Raw genomic sequence first — 21,184 nt, forward strand, 5'->3', positions numbered from 1 at the left:
AAGAACGGGACACAAACCTTGTCCCTACACTCAATAGTAGAGTAGAAATACGACAAAATGTATAAAGCAAGCAAATAAAACAAAGTTACCTCCGTGCATTTTAATCAGGCAACCATTGTAGGCCGAGATCCAAGAACGGGACACAAACCTTGTCCCTACACTCAATAGTAGAGTAGAAATACGACAAAATGTATAAAGCAAGCAAATAAAACAAAGTTACCGTATTATTATTATTATTATTTACAAATATCACTGAGTACTTTGTTAAGCATAACAAAGGTCTGTTTAGGTCCGAGACTGAAGCTTGTCATTAAAATGCAATGATAAAATGAAATAATGAGTTCAATATTTAATCTGATTATCTGTGCAGAAGTTAATGATCAGCTAAGTTTTCAGACGGTCTTATTGTGTTCAGGAGGAGGTTGGGGACCGACTACACAACACAGCAAACTGCGGTAGAGTCAACATGATTTTCTGAGTGGAACAGGCTTCCCTCTGGTCGGACCCAACTTTGAAACACAATAAATAACATTCTATTAAGAGAAATGTGGAGCTCAGAGACACTTATGTCAGAAATGAAACGACAATATTCACCAACAAGTACGAAAAAACTATGCACATCCGGCCTCCACAGGCCCTCAGTTACATAACACACACACACACACACACACACGAAATGCATTCCAGGACCAGCTGAGCGCTGAGAGCAGGCCCGTCGCTGCCACAAACAATCAGCTTGAGTTAATAAGCGTCTGCATGACAGCGATGTTGAGGCGTTGATTTGGTACTTCAGTGATGGTCAGGCTCGATACTCACTAATCTCCTCTCACACTGACCGGAAATGAGGACAGATCAATCGCTGCGATCATTACAGAGAAGGCAAATCGCGGAACTGCAAGGGTCGATGTTTATAACACTCACTATGAGTGAATCCAGCTTCTGCCCATCAGCAACAGTAGAATTACCGGTCATATTCGTGTTCAGGTCCTTTATCAAGACGAAATGGAAACGTGCCTCAACTGGGAGGGACTGGTGAAGTTACTGGGAGGGACTGGTGAAGACACCGGGAGGGACAGGTGAAGTCACCGGGAGGGACTGGTGAAGACACCGGGAGGGACAGGTGAAGTCACCGGGAGGGACTGGTGAAGACACCGGGAGGGACAGGTGAAGACACCGGGAGGGACAGGTGAAGTCACCGGGAGGGACTGGTGAAGACACCGGGAAGGACAGGTGAAGTCACTGGGAGGGACAGGTGAAGTCACCGGGAGGGACTGGTGAAGACACCGGGAGGGACAGGTGAAGTCACTGGGAGGGACTGGTGAAGACACCGGGAGGGACAGGTGAAGTCACTGCCGTTCTAATCGTCATCATTCATTTATGTCACATTTCTGTGTTTATTTTATTGCTGCATGGCAATATTAGTACGCAACATGTGTACTGCCCCTCAATCGATGACCTACTTTTAAAATTAATTTCAACTATAGATTTTAACTATACATTGTATTTACTGTCGATAACAAAACAAAGAATGTTTTGTGGCTATTTCTTTAGTGTGCCGCGTCATTATTAAATGTTTCTTGATTTGTATTTTTACGATCAACTGATAATGTTCAGCTGACACAGAAATACACTAAAAGATAGATGCATAAAATGTGTTTAACGCACAAAACTGTTCAGCTATAGATTAGAGCGCTTTTTCATCTATTAATGAAGTCTCCTCTGGAACTTTAGATCTCCTCTAACAGAAAAGGGTCAGTTAAAGTAAGAAGACCTGATGAGTGTTGTATAAACATATGGCGAATGGATTTATCAAATAGGACTGCTGCTGCACTCTTATAATTATTTAAGCATGATTATATGGGAGATGGAAACCACAGGACAGAACCAACCATCCCCTACAAAGACACCATTAAAAATAAAATAAGAGCACGTCACTGAAAGGTCACTACTGCGCTACTCATCTTCAAAGGACTATTTAACGATTGTATTCGTAACGCAGAGAATATATTTCATATTTAATTGTAATAACATGAACGCTGCTCTGACGCGGCCCTGTTATTGTTTTAGGCCAATAAATCTGTACCTTGCATGAGGCGTACCGCTCGATACCAAACAGCATACAAGCACCAGAATTCATTAGACGCACATCCGGTCTGCCTTCACACTAAAAGCCTGGGTGAGTACGCAAGAAAGAAAAATGTTTTAATAGTCTAACTCTAAAATGTGGTCAGCAAATCGTTTATTAAAATGTAGTCATACTAAACAAATAGGAGTACATCTAACAATGACTAGGCTCATTGTGTAACATGTTTTATGTTATTATCTTTAGTTATATAATTACATTAACACCGTACTCATGCCTCCCTTTTGCTTTTGACTGCCTGGTTTTATGCATGTTCGTTTGATCCCGTTCGTTTGATAAGATATTTATTGCCGTTTCACTTGCACAGTATTTTATAACATATCGTACTGCGACGATGTCATGTTGTTCGGCTTTAAGAAGTCACATTGTTTTTTACGTAGTAAATTATTAAAAGTCAGACAATATAATAGTGTATATTTTGAGTCAAAGTGGTTGTATTTATCAAATAAAAACGTTCACTGACAAGTTTAAATTAGGTTCGAGCATCTTACAAAAACGACCGGGCTTTTATTTTGCTAATTTCTAGCGGAAGTCGCTCTTCTTCGCGCTGTCACGCTTGACGCCCACCCGCCCCCCCCCCGTACCGCTGTTTCTAACGCTATGTCGGGTCCAGTACGGCGATAGGGCCGCTCCACCTCGCTGTACAAAGAGAACACGACTGTGTATTTACAATGTACGCGTCTGTGTACACAGAAACGACGAGACGCCGATGGTTCGCACCCAATAAAAATAAAAATAAAGAAGCAATAAAAACAATTCACGCCACAAACCGAACAACCATCATCACCTTGCCCTTGAAACGCAGCGCAAAGACGCAAAGCAGAGAACCAGGACTCGGAGAACACCGCCCGGACGCGGAGGCGTTTTCCCGTGGCGACCGACGCGATGATGCCGATAAACCGTTCCTGCTTCTCGCTCCGTCGGCGCTCATCCACCGAACAGCGCCGCTAGAATAACACGCACCTCACCTTGACGCGGTAAATGGGCCGGTGGGTTTCCATAAGGTCCACGGAGGACGCTGAACGGCTGATGGGAGCGCGTCCGTGGCGTGTTTCTGTTGTTCTGTGGGAGCTGCTGCAGGGCAGACAGCAGCGGCGCGTCGTGGGATGGGCTGGGCCGGAGCCGTGCGTCACCCTGAGGGTCACTGCGCGCAGTGCGCGCTCCGACTCCTGCACTGGTTCATGTGATCCTGGGTGGGACGCTAATAATAATAATATCTGGTTTACTCAGCAGTTTTTATTCATTTCAGTTATAATTTTGTATTCTCTTTTTTAGGAAGAGAATACTTACACATGTTCAAAGAAATAAACAGTGAGAGCGATGTTCCCTCTAATTGTTCATGCGTCTGAGCAAACACACAAACTCCCTGAGCAACACCATAATAATACATTTTATTTTAGCACAATGAATCCGGCTAATGAATCTCACCATTGTTTATGTTATTTTTAATTTAGGTTGGATTTTTTTTTTGTGCGCAACGTAGATTTTCGCTGCGCGAAGACCGTATCAGCTGTGCGTAATTACGCACGAGCGCAACTTAGAGGGAACGTTGCGTGAGAGGAGTCACATTGAATTGAGATGCATTTCTAATACGTACATGACCCGTTTGTTCCTTGTGAGCTGGTCGCCACCTGCTGGTCATCTCCTGATACTGCAGCCAGCCAACAAAGGAACATTTTGAAGCAGCCCTTTTGCTTGTTGCCCGATTTTTGGGTAAAATATGTCATTGGGGGGGGCCCCCGCCCCCCGAACTGCAGCACTTCAATAAAGTATGCTTACTTTATTAAAAAGGTACATTTTAGCACAGTTGATCATTTTTAGGAATGTTCAGCCCTGTTGTGACACATTTATTTTGCTGAATTAATATTTTTTAATACTGTTTGGTGTGTAGAGGTTTTATACAGGATGGTAAACAATAGTGTTTTAAACTGTTCCTGTTGTTACATCAGGGATTTTTAATCTGCCACTAGATGGAAGCAGCTGACATCAAGCTCAATATTGTGGAGCTGAGCAAGCAAAACTTGAAAGTAGTAATTAATTATCAATATGAAGAATCTTGGTGGTTCGAGTCATCCAAATAATTAGTAATCTCTATTTTGCTAAATTTGCCCAAGAAAGTCATTTTTTTCAGTCATATTGAAGAGCTGAATTTTGGTTTATTAATAAAACAAGATTTTGTAGGAAAGGTCTCAGCTGTGAATTCCTTCTCTAACTGTTGAGGAAGGAGGGAGGGGGGGGGGGGGGATTATTTTTGACCACTGGGTTCTTCAGCCTTGTGATCCAAACAGCGCTACAAAGGGGAGGGAGGGATGGACTGATCAATACAATCACTCACCTCCCCTTACATTACAAATAATTCTACTCCAATAATGCTCCAAAATCATACAGATAAGTCGGGGGTGAAAATGTTTTTTTATTTTTTATTTTGAAGCGGTTAAATATCCATTTCAAGGACAAAGTAGGAGGGCGCAATCATGCCTGATTGGGGTTTCCGAAGAGGGAAGAATTCCTACGTTTACCCCAGTCCCTGAATGCATCATAAGAGCCGCCCGGCTGGAGCGGATTTCAGCCGGGAGTTAGTGGGTCATTATCAGTGGCTGGCATCCCTCCAGCCTCCGGGGGCCCCCCCTGGACGCTTCACGCTGCTCACATCTGCACGTCTTTATGACACAATGCGATGACGCGGAAAGTGACAGACATTTGGAGCAGAGCGGGCGGGCACAGGCACCTGGGCTGCAAGTCGCTGAAGGCGCGCCTGCTGTGGAGGAACTGTTGAGATGTCCCTGCTGTGCGTCAGAGGTAAGGTCTCACTCCACAGCTGCAGGCTGCGCCTTTTAAAACCATCTATAAACACAAAGGCGCTGTTAAAAGTTCATTTCAGGGTCCTATTGACGATAAGAATCTATCAATAATAATGGACAATGGAATCTTAGTATATTTTTTAGACTATGCTGTTGCGGCATTAAACGGATAGTTCATGGTGGTGAAGATGAATTATTAATATATATTATTTATGAACTAAAACTGGTGTTGATAATTCGAGATGCTTTATTGCTGTGTTTATTCTCAGAGAGCGAGAGAAAAGATTTTTCGATTTTTGCCCAAAAGTATAGGAAAAGTCACAATAAAGGAATCTCGAAATGCTTTTCCCTCTTATCAGAGCCGGACTGGATTTCCAACTTGGCTCTCAAGTGGGTGTTTTAAAAATGATGTGTATTTGACTGTATTTCTTTGACTATAAAAGGTTCAACAGACCTTCAATATGAAGCCATGGAAGCACATTTATTTTGTAGTTCCTTTTTTGTAGTGTGATTGAGAATGCAGAGTTTCAACCCTGTTCATTTATTTGTGTATAACATTAGCTTATAATACTATAACAAGCTTTTAACTCACTGGCTTTGGTTGACATTTTGGCCTTTGGGTCTTTGATGTGTTTTGGACAGCAATGACCCGCCTGTTAACTCACAGGGGGGTCCCCAAAGCTGCACTGAGCTTAACTTTTAATTAACATTTAATGATCAAAGTGAGGGAAAGTCCAACGCTGTGAAAAAAAGATTAAGCTGCTAATCATGAATGAATTTATTTATGTGTCCTCTTCTGTAAATTTCCCCCCTCGAGAGCACTATGGTTCTGATTTTTGTTTTTTTCAGTCCTGAAAAAATGTCTATTTCTTATTTAATTTATTCCTGATACATAAAGGTCACCGTAATGAAAGTTTCATCAGAGAGAGGGTTGCACTTGCTTTTGCTGTCGTGAAGAGATATTTGATCCTAAGTGGAAGTGGGTTGAAACGGAATGATAAATTGCTTCCTCATGCCGTGAGTACTGCTGAAGTGCCCTTTAGCAAGTCTCTTGCTTTGTTCAAATGATGAGAAAAAAAAACAGATTTTTTTCATTACTATCAAATGTGAACTGTGACAGATAAAGATAATTTCATTACGTAAAACAGGAATAAACTGGATGCACACTGCAGATAGTTCAACAGTTGTTGTTTTTTTGGAATATTTCCAGATTACAAATTGCCAGTCTTTCAGATGTGCTGATTTTCACTTCCTATCGCTGCCTCTGGCGTCTTGCTTCTCACTCATCGTTTTTGGCCGTTTGTCATTTTGTATGCAATGTTGGATGATGCTGAAGGGCTGCCACCGTCTTAAGTTATTATAAAGTGATGATACAGGTTGGGGGGGGGGTAGCTCAGCCTGCACAGAGATGGTGGAGAATGGTGTGACCTGTATGAGCAAAACCTTTAATTGTGTACCTATAACTGTATTGATCTGATTTAGATGTAGAACCTAAGCAAGATGACATAAAATTTCTGCAATGTAAATGTTAAGGTTCATCTTGCATATAAAGGGACTGCTGCCGGTTCCTTGTGCTTGCTTTGAAAGAAAGTGCTATATGCTGGTAGACTCACGATTGTGTCGCTTTATTTAAGGGCATGAAATGGAATGTTTTTAACATCGTCTTATATTTGTCATGGAACTAGAGTGATATTCAATATAGTGCATCCTTCCATCAAGTCAAACACTCCCCTCTACTTTATTACTAGTATTAGTATTATTGCTCACATGCTGTCTCCTTGATACACATGAAAGCTTTTATTGTGATTATGACCTCAGCAGTCTCTCAGTAGAATCTGGTGACAGCAGAATGGCGTCCTTTTTGTTGTCCCCCCCCCCCCCGCTTCTGTCATTATTATTACAATACCTTCATCGTAACCAGCCTTGTTTGTAGACCTGTGTATGTTTTTCTTCTACCTGTTAACAAACCTTCATTCTCCTGATCAACTGCAACTCAATTTGGCCTAAAATCAGAGTTTTTGTTCCCAAACCTGTCGTAGCTGATCCCGCTGATAGGAACCCATACTTTGCTTCTCTTTTCCCAGAGGAATGCGGACAAACCATATGAGTGGCACCTTTGATTCGTGAAAGCAGGTTGTTTTTCTGTTTCCTTGTTCCTAGTAGTGTTGAGATTCATCCGGTGATGATGGCCAACCCTTAAAACAGGGAACTCCTTCTGAATGAAAAACCACCTCTGTGCCATCTCTAGATCACAAATAGCATTGGAGTACATTCAGTATGTAAACCAATGCTACTCAATTATTTGCAAGTGTCAAGTCACATTGCAGTAGAATATATTACAAATAGATAGAAGTGCAGCGAAGGTGGACCTGATCATCATAGAATAGAGCTTGTGTGACTTCATTCTGTGATGCAAGTTCCATAAAGGTAATAACTGTCAGATTGTTTTTTGCAGAGCAGCAGAAGCCATTGATAAGGAGTGCAGCCGAGAGTATAGCAGGTTAGCAAACATAGCATCACTGTGATGGGACGATGCAAGTAAAGCCTGTCTGGAGGGAGGGGGTGGCGACAGAGGGTGAATAATCCCCACGCCATCTGCTGCTCTCGCTGCCCTCCGTGCTCATGCTTATGCACGGCCGTGATTCACGTGGAAGAGGGAATTTACTTCCTTCTCCTCCTTTGAGGATAATTCTACTTCCTGGTGTCAGGCTGCAGCCTTTATCTGAATATTTCCTCTTATGCTTAAATTTAGCTGGTTTGGCACTTCATGGATTTGGTCTTCAGAAGTGCTCTAAGATTTTATGGTTTAGTGCTGCGCGTAGAAAATATGAATACATTTACATGAGAAGCTGATGTCTGCTACACATGAACAAATTTAAATAAATGAATCTGAACTTATTTTATTGACACAGGTGAGAATGGAGACTTTAGACTTGTGACTTGAGACCAATATTCTGTATTTGTTTGTGTTTTCTGTAATAGCATGTAAGAAATGTCTGAGCATGCTTGGTGCTCACCTTTTCCATTTAAGCAGATCATGTTTTAGGCCTGTCCACTTGTGGCCACCTGAATTCAACAGTCTACTGCCTCCATGCAGACCATCTAATATTGTAAAACTTCCCTTAGTTGATAAAAGCAATGGCTCTTTTTCACCGCATACTGTCATCTTAAATCATTTTTTTCATTTTGCCTCCTTGATTAGTAACTTTACAATGGCTTGGGCTTTTACCACACCTAGAAAGACCGGAAAAACTGTGAGAATGTCAATAAGGATTAGAGTCGTTTTCACACCTGACCGAGCGGACTCGGGTTCGATTGGGGAGCTGAAAGTCGCAACGCTGTTGCATTTATCACTTGTTGCGGTTCTGCTTTCACACTGTGATTTCTAAAGTGCACCGAACTTTCTGAGCAGCATCACGCTGTTGAAAGGGGCGCTCGTAGATTGGACAAAGTAGGAAGGCAAAGCCCTCCCTCTCCCATGTTTGTTTTTGTTTGGAGTGCACGCTGTACTTCCTGTACCCTAGATGTACTGCGTATATCTGTTGTATGTGGCTTCATGAATGCCAAGTTCTTTATTACCTTTCTCAATGAGGTTATGCTTTTATCTCTGCTGCACTTTATGCTTGTTGTTTGTTTCTTTGTTTGTTTCTTTGGCGTAACATATCCCAAAAAGGTGATTAGATATTAGATCCAGGAATGTTTTTCAGTTCTATTAAAACTGTGAAAGAGGGAACTTTTGATTTTTCAACAAATGATAATAATGAAAACAGTCCATTGATTTTAGTCATATTCTTTCATTTAAACCGAAATACTTGTGCATGTATAGACTCCTTAGTCACTCTGTCTTATATTGTGTTCATTCTTTCAGATGTTTTAGGTACAGCTCTTCTCTTCCTTTCATTATTGATTTGAACATATAAACACTTTGTGATATCACAGCCTGAGTTTACTGTTTACTGTACTACTAGATTCATACTAGTTCTGTTTTTGGATTCTAACTTAAATAGAATGATTATGGTTGCGTTTGCTGAGGACCAGGAGGCTGCGGCAGAGGTATGACCCCTCCGACCTCCCCTCTTGCTGCCCTTTTTTTTACGTTTAACTTTGAACTAACTCCACAGGTATGAACCAGACTTTCTAAGTTGTCTATTATGGTCAAATAATGGATTTTAACGAAGCGGCGTATTTAAGATGCTCAAACACACCTCAGTTGCGTCATAATAACCAGCTCACACACACACACACACACGGGTCGCCTCAGTGAGGGCTGCAGCGCTGCGGTTTGATTGCAGAAGTGAGACTGTGTGAATGACATGGTTGCCAACCTCAACACACTCAACCCACTGTGAGGCAAAACCCCGGAGCTAAAAATAGATTCACCGTCTGGCCTCTTGTAATGGCAATGCTCCCGTCCACGTCTGTCTGCCGGCTGAGCGTGTCGGATCTGCTGATCCCATTCATCAGATTCATGTTTTTAGGATCTACAAGAGTTAAGGGGAGTGAATAAGCAAAGAACACATGACCAAAAGCACTGCTTTATAAGTAGTGCCTTACTTTATTAAGCCCTGCAGGGAAATTACATTTTCCCTTGCATCCCTCCTGTATGAGAGGATAAAAAGGTTAACGAGTCACATTAGCAGACAAGGATTCAGCGGCTTACTGAAGAACAGTTTGTACAGCATGTTGTAGCACTACTGTATCAAAGACATCTCCAACATCTCTTTATTAATGCATTTTTATTGTGTTTTTAGTGGCATGGGTCTATGCAATGAATGCCAGTCAGTACATCAGGACCGATCTGATCAGTGTGATGACATCTAGTCCACTTTAATACAGATAAGTAATTACAGGTGCTTAAAACTTCAAATGCAAACACCTCTTGTACTCAAACGACTACTACTACTACTAATAATAGTAGAGCTTGCCTCACAGCGAGAAGGTTCCGGGTTGGACTCCTGTCTGTGCGGAGTTTGCATGTTCTCCCTGAGTCTTTGTGGGTTCTCTCCGGGTTATCCGGCTTCCTCTCACCTCCAAAAACAAGCAGCTTAGGTGAATTGATTGCTCCGAGTTGTCCGTAGGTGTGAGTGTGTGTGTGTTTGCTTGTCTGTCGCGTGGCCACACTGGCGTCTCATCCGGAGTGTACCCCGCCTTTCACCAGCAAGGTAGGATAGGCTCCGGTAACATCCGTGACCCGCAAGGTCGACGAGACGATTGAAAAAGGATGGATAGTAATAATGAAGGAAAATGTGCTTGACGGAAGGAAAACTCACTGAAACATAAAAACTATGAAGAATTGGTAAAAAAATATATAAAGATACTGAAAAATAAAAGGGAGAGCTTGGGTGAAACCAGGATATGCATTCTGATCACTAACGCTGATGTTTAAATCAATATAGACATGTTTTGAGATGTGGACTTTAAAGGAGGCAGTGACTCAGACAGGCCATCCCAGAGCTCCAGGAACGTGACCTCTCTGGCCCCTTTTGTTTTCTACCTGGATGCAGGATCAGATTCTCACTGTCTGAGAATCACCAACCACACCGAGGATAGAAATTCAGAAACATATTCACGTTCCTGGTCATGAAGAGCCTTAAGGGTGATCAATCAAATCTCAACATCAGTTCTCAAAGAAACAGGGAGATGATGTAAACACGAATAAACAGGTGTGGTGGAAGGATATGGTAAGGTCATACTCTAATGATCTTTAGCAGTAGGATTAATTTAATTTAGAAGCCCTAATGTGAACTTGAACATTAACCTATTTATATATATATATATATATATATATATATTAATTCTATAAAATGGCTGGTTCTGTTCGATTTCAATCCTGCTCAAAGCATTAGCTCAGAGGGATTATCCCACCAGCCAAACAGTCTGTCACCAGCAGCACGTTTCCGCTCTACAGTCACTACGGTGGACACTTGTCTTATATCTGGCCTGCTTCACTACTACAAATTTGCCCTCTCTCTGGCCCAAAGGGGACGACGAGCTCTGCTATGACTTTAAATGAGACAAATTTGGATTGATCTGATTAACAGAATAACTGCAGTTTGCTTCCATGTGCTTTTGTTTCTCACGGGCTTAGAATTTATGGTGGCTAGTTATACATGACTGGATTATCTGTCCCAAGGCATCATTGTATTAGAAGTTAAATTAAGGATGTTGTTTTATCAAGGTATACAACGAGATATGAATATTGCAGTCGGCTTATGTCAGGTCCAAGCAAAGCTTTTCAATCCACATTGTATATTTTTGTTTTCTATGGTATGCGTGACATCTGTTACTTGTTATTTTTAGCTAAATCAGCACTTTGGTCATCTGTTTGTCATTTTCTGATGAGCCATATAAATATATTTTGACATATTTAGAGGGTATTTTACTTCTATGATACCGACCGCTCTTCCCTGTCTGTACCACCTTTGTAAGTTTTCTGTGTTGTCGTGTCATCCCAGCCAGACAGGCATTTTAAGAGCCTACTTGGCTCTTGACCAGTGAGGCCAGCGGGCTTCCTGTGAGCATCAACCAAGCTGGCACTAGTGACACAAAAGGCAAGCCGTGCTGACAGCCTAAGACAAATGGCCTGTTAATGATTTCTCTCTGGCTTCTCTGTGTCTGTCTATCGGATCACATCTTGGACTGGCATTGTGTAAAAATTGATTTCCCACAGTGGGAGTATGCATTTAAACCTAATTAAAATACTTTAATTAACTTATAAATGCAATAGACTTTTATTTTGCTGAACCGTAAAACATCTTCTGAGGGCTCAGCATACATTAGAAGTTCAAAACCTCACTTTTGTTTTGTGTTAAAATACTGCTATTTTATTTCACCTTTTCTTTGACAAAGAACTATATCACTGAAAATGCAGTAATATCTCCAAATGAATGTATTATAGCACCCATAACAGGAAATAAATTGATGAGTAAATTGTATTTTGTATACCAACAAAAACGTAATACTCACAGAATTCACGTACTGTATCTTTCTCATGGATTACCAGAACCCTTTGAGACAAACGATTGATCACTATTCGAGTTTCTATCGTCTCAAGAAGGCTGTGGCATGGTTCTTAAGGATAAGAGAGCTTCTGCGAAGGATCACCGATAGAAACCGACTCGAGCGCAATGTGTGATAATTAGAGACGTGCAGGAAGAAGCTTTTTCTAAGGAAGTCAATACACTGTCCAAGGACAACAATATTCCAAGAGCAAGCCCCATACGTGCATTTCCACCAGGCATGCGTAATGGTATCATCGTGGTCGTTACCCGTGTGAAGCATTCTGCGTTTTCAAGCTCAAGGAAACATCCTGTTATGCTTCCCTCCGAACACAAGGTATCTTCCATGGCGAAGCCCGTCAGGGGACAGAATGGACGTTATCTCGTGTGCACGAGATGTGGGAAATACACCCTGCCTTGAGATCAACCGAGAAACCAGTCCGTGTTGAATTATTACAGAAGATAAGATAATATCCTATATTAATTATGTCAATTATACTTATACATAGGTCTTTAACTAACATTGTTGGACAATGGACTGACCAATGAAATAGTAGCTCTATATAATAATATGGAATGCATTTCCTGTAGGCGTCAATGCTAGTGTGAATCGCTGTTTGTCTTTCAGGCCATGTGTCCCTGTGATGAACCAGCGGCTTATCTTGGGTGTGGTTGGGAAATTCTGGTGTTTCTGGTGTGCTTAATGAGCTTTAGCACAACTTACCCTACAATAGAAGTGGACAATGCGTCAATGTACCTTTTAATATTGGTCTACGCATATTTTAACAAAGTAGAAGAATGGTCCAACAATGATGATGATGATGAATATATTTATTAGATAGAATGTTAGAGTACAAGTACAGTCAAACAGTAGCATGTATTACAGTACAAGTACAGTCAAACATCCTGTCTAAGAGGAGCATTTCAAAAAAGCCCTTGCGGTCTTGTTTCCGTTGAAAATCCTTAGTACATAAATCATCAATTGAAAGTTGAAGCAAGAAAAATACAATCTGTAGTATTTTAGCAATTGACTAATGTTTTTTTTTCTTTTCTTATTTTCTTTTCCAGTGAAAAAAGCCAAACTCCATGGGCCTCCAGGTAAGAATTGATGTGTTACAAAGTGTGTCTGTTAATGTTTGAGGAGCAACATGTATGGACACGATAATAATGATGATGATAAGCGTAAATGAATGAGCAGTTTGTTTCTAGCGCGAGGTAAGATTTTACTCTCCGTCAAGAGGAGGAGGCTTTCAGGTTTCACAAAGATGTTAACTTGCAATTTGCTGCGATTTTTGCTTTCATATAAACACTAGAAGTTTTGGCTATCCATTGATTTACAAAAATCTATCAAAAACTATTGGGGCCAGGCAAGTAAACAATGCCAAATGATGATTAGATTTAGGTCAGTAAGTTTTTATGTCCACATTCTAGTACGTAGTACCGGTACTCAAAGTTCAGCTCTGCTCTGATCTATGAGAACATGACATTGCAACAGCATATTTAAATCGGTTGGCTCGTTGGGCATGCAACGGATCTGTTTAAGTTCCTTAGTACCAAGTATACAGTATATATACTTTATTATATTATCTTGATTTTTACTTGGGTATCCTCAAATGAGAAAAACAATTACAAATAGGGATGTAGCACCAGCATTTCAGTGGTCATTCAATGGGGAACAATTCCTCCCATCCACCTTTCGTTACTGGTGCCTTTTCATACCTTTTTCTGGCTCCAGCTGCTCATCCCAGCTTCTCTCCTGGCAATGATGGAAAGCAACAGCAATGAGTGGGAGAATGAAAATTCAAGGCAGTGGAGGCAGAGGGAGGAAAGAAAATCAATAGATCATCACAAACAAAGGACCACCTGCTAGCCTGAAATGACAACTTGTCATTCTGGCACAAAGGAGAAGATGGAGACAAATCTGTCAGTGACTTTAGAAGAGACTGACTAGATATTGGGATGACTTGTGATTGGTTGCCTCTGGCCTTAGAGCGCAATCATTGCAGGGCAGATTTTCAGAATGGAAGGAGGAGATTTGATTGGCCTCCGCTCGGGTTCATAAAAGAGAACATGGGTGAATGCCATCGTTACACCAGATGTGTTTGTAATTCATTTATCCTGTAGCCTTTAATGACTTTATACTCTAGTTGTCGCACATTATAACTATAGTAATAACCCTTAGTTTGTTCTTTATCAGCTTTTAATAATAGTATGTATTTATTCAGACACAAAACAAAGTATTATGATAGAAGGAAGACCTGAATATTACGCAACAGAAATTATTAATGAAAGTGTGTCCAACAAAACAATTTCCCTGAACAGGGGGGGGGGGGGGGCTGGATTAAGAAACCTCAATGAAATCGCTTCCAACATCTTTAAGCATAAAAAAAAAAAATGCATTTCTGGAAAAATGCATCAATACCTCATCGACATTCTTAAACTTAAAACTTCACCTAAATCAAATACACCTAACGCTATAACACCCAGTAAATGGGTAAGTATTCCAGAGATATAGTTCCATCCCCAGACGTACCCATTAGTCTAAGGTCAGACACAACTAATAAGTTGTCCTGTTCTAATGGCCTAGTTTGGGAAACATGGTCTGATTTAGCATTGAATTATGAAGCAATAGATTATTTGACTGGACTAGCTGGTTGCTGTCCTAAGGCGCCACTGAAATCCCAATGGGAACAACCCCTAAGAGACGTGCTATATGTGTCACTTGATTAGTTTGGGAAGTTTAAGGCACATTATACTGTTCCTAGCCATGCTATCGCTGAGCCTCTGAGAAAATGATTAGAGGTATGTTGTCCTGTCTGTCCACATTTGTGAAATAACCTACAGCTATTGGACGAGTTGCCATGATAAAGATACAACAGCCGGCTTGTTGTACCTTTAAACCTTGTTGAATTTTGCATTTAGCAGTGCAAGTCAACTCCCACAAGTCGATTGTTTGGAAAAACAATTCTGGTAGGAAATAAATATTTGCCTAGCGATGCAAGAGGGCCTTAAGCACACAAACAAAAGCAAACACGTTCTGCAGCCCATCTGACGCTGAGCAGTTCTGGTGAAGAAAATTGATATGAGTGAAAGTTTTATTTTGACTCCTAAAGTTTCAGTTTCCTTATTGATTCAAGTTCAGACTAAAACTTAGCCCATACATTTTGGAATGAATAATTATCCTCGAACATGCTTTTCTTCTTGTTATTCAAACCTGACACATGGCTCAAAAGGTCCTCGGCTGTCTAATGAATGCAGAAGAATCCCTGAGCATAACAAGCTTTGGTGCCGGTGTAATGAGGCGGTCCGGTCTCGGGTCTGACGTGCTCTGTCTGTTGCTTATAGCAGGCTCCAGCAACTCTTAGTGACTTTAACAGGAGCCATTGTGGAGGATATTTTTATTGTTTCCTATCTCAAGAATGCAGTATTCCCCCCCACCCCCCCCTAGCTGAAAGTGTTACAGAAAAAGATCATTATATTTCAGCTAAGCTGTTTAAAGAACACACACAAGCTAATTTGGGAGGCAAAAATAATTTGGTTTGAGTTTCTCCTACGGTGCCCATCTACCAAAAGCTCTCCTCTGCCCATTCTCCCCAGTAAACTCCTCATGCCCATCCCATAATTGATATTTCATTAAGGTAGGCAGCTTCATGAATGTCATCCTGCCTGACCATACAGCGCATGTCCGTGTGTAACTGAATATAACTTATTTATCTTCATGTGTCGTTGCTTCTTAATTATGAATGACACCAAGAACTGCTCCCCAAGAAGCTCCTGCTGCATGCTGGGATATGTCCAATCACCTTAGTTACCGTTTACTGGGTGTGTGGGTGTCTGCACCTCTGTGCTGATTTTTCTCTCCGCTGGCTTGTCCAGTTGATGTGTTTTCCTCATTTTGTTTCTTACCACTCCTGTCTCAGTCAATAAACAGGGTTGTCTGCACCAGTCGGTCCCCTCTTACACTTAATCACAGACCTGGCAACCCATTTAAGTGAATGATGGATTATTCCACATTAACCCTTTCACCCCCTGTCTCAGAGTCAGATTTCAGATATTCTTCACATTTAACATGTCTGATTTTCAGGACGACATTCTTACACTTACTTATTTAAAAAAAATGAAGAAGGAGAATAACAGTGAAAACAGGATTGCTTTAGGTGTGTTGGATATAGTGACAGAATCGTGTCCAACTGCGGTGCTGAATCAAAACATTTCGCGAAACCCATTCAACTGCAACATACTGTTTTCCTTTTTATATTTTTTGCACAGATCAAACAAATGTAATTCATATAAAGTTCAGTTTTTATTTTTTGTTTTCGCTTTGGACAGCCAGAATCACTGCTAAGTCTTATTTCTTGCAATGTGGATTGGGTGGCAGTCAATGGCGTGGGGCTCAACTACCCGATCCCCCAGACAAAGGGACTCGCTCTTGGGACACGGAATGCCACCTGCCTGGGGGAGGCGGAGTTTGAGATGGACGGTGAGGGGTAAGATATAGTCGGGCAGCTGGAACCTACCCTCTGGGATCTTCTCTTCTCTGGCGTTTCCGAGTTGAGAGGCGGTGGGCTGGTGTGGGCTTGTCTATGACCCCACAGCTTTCTTTCTCGTGAGCTTTCCCTGGAAGGGGTACTGGATAATGCACAGACTAGGGCAGTGACAGTGAGACCTGGAGGGGGGTGATTGGGACGAACAACACACCCGATCAGAACATTGGTTTACAGTGCAGGCGGAGCGCTGCTGACCTCCACTGGGGATATTGTTGGGTGGTGGGAAGAATACTTTGAGGATGTCCTCAATCCCGTTACCATGTCTTCCATGAAGGAAGCAGAGGTGGACTCGTCCATCCCCCAATCTGAAGTCACTGAGGTGTTTCCTAAACAACTCGGTGGCAGCGCACGGGGGGTGGATGAGATTCTCCCTGAATATCTCATGTCTCTGGATGCGCAGGGATTGTCATATTGATGCATCTCTATAACATTGCATGGCAGTTGGGACAGTGGCTCTGGATTGGCAGACAAAGGATTTGGTTCCCCTTTTCGAGAAGCGGGGCAGGAGGGTGTGCTCTAACTATAGGGGGATCACACTCCTCAGCCTCCCAGGGAATGTCTATTCCAGGATACTGGATAGGAGGAATAAACTGATAGTCAAACCTTGGATTCAAGAGGAACAATGCGGTTTTCGTCGCGGTCGAGGAACACTGGCCCTGCTCTATACCATTGTGCGCTTGTGAGAAACCTTCTTGGTCAGTAAAAACTGAAATGCTCTTCAGTGTCTTTAATCCAACGTTCCCGGCATAAAAAGCATTAAGGAGTGGAGGGCATGTCTTGTGCTTCTTCATTTGGGGTATCTCTTCTCTTCCCTGATGTTTAGTGCTTCCTTGATCTCTTCTGCTGAAGAACGATGAGTGCTTCCAAATCTGTGTGAGATTTAGAGACAGAAATTGGTCTTTTGTTTGGTCTCACAAATGCTAGACATTTATCTTGCAGGGAAAATTGAGAGCACAAGTCTTTTCCTGATACATGTCCACCCATGAAGTCTCACTGCCTTTCACTGACTCAATCACGTTACTGCACACAACTGTCTAATTCAGGATCAGCCCACAGGGAAGTCATTTAAAAAATGTCAGAATGGGTTTGTGAGCTTTCAGGTAGACTGGGCCAGAAATAAACTGGGTTGTACTTGTCTTTACAGCTCATCTCAAAAAAAGACATCCACGTTTAAATGATTCACAATGTTTGAAGAAATGTGTGAATGGTAATTGGCCTCAGAGCAAGAAGGTTCGGGGTTTGATTCCTTTCTGCGCTGAGTTTGTATGTTCTCCGTCTTCCTCCCACCTCCAAAAACATGCAGCTTCGGTGACACGAAATTGTCCGTAGGTGTGAGTGTTTGTTTATAACACTCTGTAATGAGCTGGCGTCTCATCCGGAGTATAGCCCACATCTCGTCTGTAGCCAGCTGATTTAGACTCCAGCAGACCCTTGACCCACAAGACGGACAAGTGGCTGTAGACAAGAAAATGGATGGATGGTTATATTTATATATATCCAAATGTATTGAGTGAATGAGTGACACATTTTCAAAATTCTAAGTGTGTGAATCACTGCCTGGATTATGTTGAGATAATGTCATGCTCCTTGGACAATTTTTAAGACATTAATCCAAATGTTTCATTTTGTTCCCCAGACAAGTTCGATGCCTACGTAACTTTAAAGGTGCAAAATGTGAAGAGTACCACCATCACGGTACGTGGAGACCAGCCGTGTTGGGAGCAAGACTTCATGTTGTGAGTATCAGTCTGCTATTTCTCTTAATTCATGTCACTCTGAGTATTCAATGATGACTCAGTCTTCTTGTTGCATTGTTACACCAGTAAGTAGTATAAAGTATTTAAGGATTCTTCTCGAGTCTCACAGGCATCCTTTGGTCTTGTGTATAATATATACGACTGATAATAACGACACTCTCTAAATATTTCTTAAAAAAAGAATATATAGCAGTTCCCATTCAGCTTGTTTTCTGGTATTTAAATATAATACAATAAAATACATTAATCTGCATCTAATTTGCACCCAGTTTATGTAGTTGAAGTGAGTATCAGTTCTGGCCGGAACAATGTTTAATTCCGAGTCTCTTCCACTTATTTCTTCCACTTTCATTCAGTAACTCAGTGTTACCCCCCTTTTTTATTTTTATTAGGACAAATGCAGGGAGAAATTGAAACTTCAGACCATGTGTCAGTTCTTAAATGAACACCAGGTATCCGCTGCTAGCGGAGTTGCTAGCTGGCTTTAATAGGCTCGACTGAAATTGAAAGGTGGCGTTCACTGCCCGTGGGACTCCAGTCTGGCCAGCTGGCACAAGCCTTAGGCTTTGAGCTAGTAGGATGGATGGAAGGTGAAATTACATGCCGAGCTCAGTTAAGTGATAAATCGAATGAATTGTTCAGCCCAGTGTGATTCCACAGGGAACAATAATGTAGCTGATGGAGAAATTCTGCTTCCATGTTTATGCCTATGGAATAACGGTGTCCGGTTGTGGGTTTTTGGGTTGGTAATGACCCGAAAACATGGGAAAAGTGACTATTTTCCTAATATGTCCCCTTTAAGGAAACCCCATGGCCTCCAATGCTGAATGACTAATGATCTCCTCAGTCTCATTAGCAGGAGTTGGGCTCTATGGCGGAGCACAGCAGCGTGCTGCATTGTGGCGCTGTTGGAGATTTCAAGAAGGAATTGCTTCCAAGTAGGATTCCCTTAGTAGTGAAAGGTTTCACAATGAGGAGAGAAACATGTTTCTCACAAGCGTGTTCACATAAGGGCTTGTAGAATGATAGGCTCACAGTTTATGTAACGGAGACATTTGTACAATAGAAAGTATGATATAGAGAAGAAAAATAAATGATACACAAGTGGTCTGTGTAGTCATGGTATCTTTTTATAGCAATCAGATGGAGAAGGTTATAGCTTTAAAGAATGCATTAAGACACAGGTTTATGCATGACTAATGTGTAGAGAAACCTCTTGAATGGGCATGAAATGCCTTTTGATATTTTATTTAATCTGTTTCGCACTGATGGAATTTTCCGTGTTAACTGTATCTGTGCTCAACTCACATCCTGAAGCATAAAATTATGTTCTACCAGCCACAACATCTGTTCGAATAAGATGCACAGAAATACAACGAATGCACATGAATCTATCTTCTTTTAAAGATGCTGTTTTATTTTTGTTGCTGCATAAATTGAATCATTTGAAACTCAGTAAATTAATTGCACAACTGCCCGCATTGTTTTCATTGATATGTGAGCTATAATGAACACTGGCTAGTCTGGGGCAGTTGTCTTTGCTTTAGAGTTTATGCCTTTATTTTGACAGTAACAGTGAAATATGACGAGATTAAATTATAATATAGGTTGTAAATTGCAAATGTTGACATTCCAAAACAATTAAAAATACCTCAGTTAATAATGGTGCCGGAGTCGAACTGTCCCTGAATGTAACATTGCTGATTAAAGACCGGCTGACTGCCCACTGGTTAAGAGTTTTCTTTTAGTCAGATTTGGAGGAGGATGCACCATGGCTGAACTAATTGCATTAGTTATTTTTGTTGGTGTTGCTTGTATTTCTTAAACCTTTTTATAGGAGTCTGTTGATATGCTGAGATTTCCTTAATTTTACATAGAATCTTCTTGTAAATCAAGTCATGACACATTTTGATAATGCACTTCCTATCCACTCACCAACTGTCGCCTCATTTTAATGTTAGGACTGTATCAAACATGATTGTGTGTGTTCGGTTGGAAAGCAGTGAGTGTGTGTGTGTGTGTGTGTGTGTGTGTGTGTGTGTGGTCAGTGAGCTCCTGGGATAAGGAGATAAGCAGTTAAACGTTGATCCCGCTATACTAGGGTCACTGGGCTTTACGTGCTCATCTCGTCGCATGCTTCCTTTGTCAGTGTGTCATGTCTCAGTTGTTGCTTTTTCTATTTCTCTTCTCTGTGTCTCTTTGATTTCATCCTCCACAAGCATGACTTGCTGACCCATTGCATTGAAACTTGTCTTGTTGTCTCTACTCTTGAGTTTTGTCATTTGAGCTCTGTGTTCATCTCAGTACGGTCTTCACACACTGCTGAGGTCTTCATCTTTTCACCTGATTTACTGTATGGTATCACAGGGTCATCAGCTTCCCATCAAAAGCCCTTCATTATTAGAATGACTCAACTGTCCTAATGTGGGGACGAAAACTAGCAAGGATTAAAATGTACTGTTTTCTTTCATTTTAAAACTGATGGTTATTGTGCCTTGCACGGTAGCCTCTACCACAAATGCAAATGCATGTGTGTGAATGGATGGATGTGGGCTTGTGTTGTAAAGCCCTTTATTACGGAGCTGAACGAAAAAGGCATTTTCTCTTGAGACTTTACTGTTTGGGTCTTACCGTTCTGTCTGACTGCCTGCCTGTGTGTTCTGGTCTAACTCTGTTATTTACTTCCAGTTCCCTGTCAATTAAGTTCTATGTAAGTTGGGAAGAAAAATGTTAACCTTTGTTTGCTCCCTTCCCATCAACCTGTGCTATTCTTCGGCCAGTGACTTAATCTAATTAGAGTGACAGAAATGATTCACTGCTGTCTGATCACAGCCTCCTCCATCTCTCTGATTTACACTATCAGCCGTGTCGCATCCTGTCGGCGTGTGTCAGCAGCCTCTCAGTCATGTTCCTCTCAGAGACTGCTTTTCTGAACATC

The 21,184-nt window shown here is 41.5% G+C and overlaps 1 protein-coding gene across 1 annotated transcript in view; it reads left to right on the plus strand.

Moving 5' to 3' along the window:
- The first annotated feature begins 12,183 nt into the window (after positions 1-12,183).
- Positions 12,184-21,184, plus strand: part of LOC137913597 (protein unc-13 homolog B-like) — a 92,885-nt gene continuing 83,884 nt past the window's right edge. Inside the window, exons 1-3 of the mRNA XM_068757240.1 lie at positions 12,184-12,340; positions 13,011-13,040; positions 18,126-18,225. Of these exons, the coding sequence (XP_068613341.1) occupies positions 12,184-12,340; positions 13,011-13,040; positions 18,126-18,225 (287 nt within the window). The remainder of the gene's footprint in view (positions 12,341-13,010; positions 13,041-18,125; positions 18,226-21,184) is intronic.

This window comes from Brachionichthys hirsutus, unplaced genomic scaffold (genome assembly GCF_040956055.1).
Source record: "Brachionichthys hirsutus isolate HB-005 unplaced genomic scaffold, CSIRO-AGI_Bhir_v1 contig_723, whole genome shotgun sequence".
Classification (NCBI taxonomy): domain Eukaryota; kingdom Metazoa; phylum Chordata; class Actinopteri; order Lophiiformes; family Brachionichthyidae; genus Brachionichthys; species Brachionichthys hirsutus.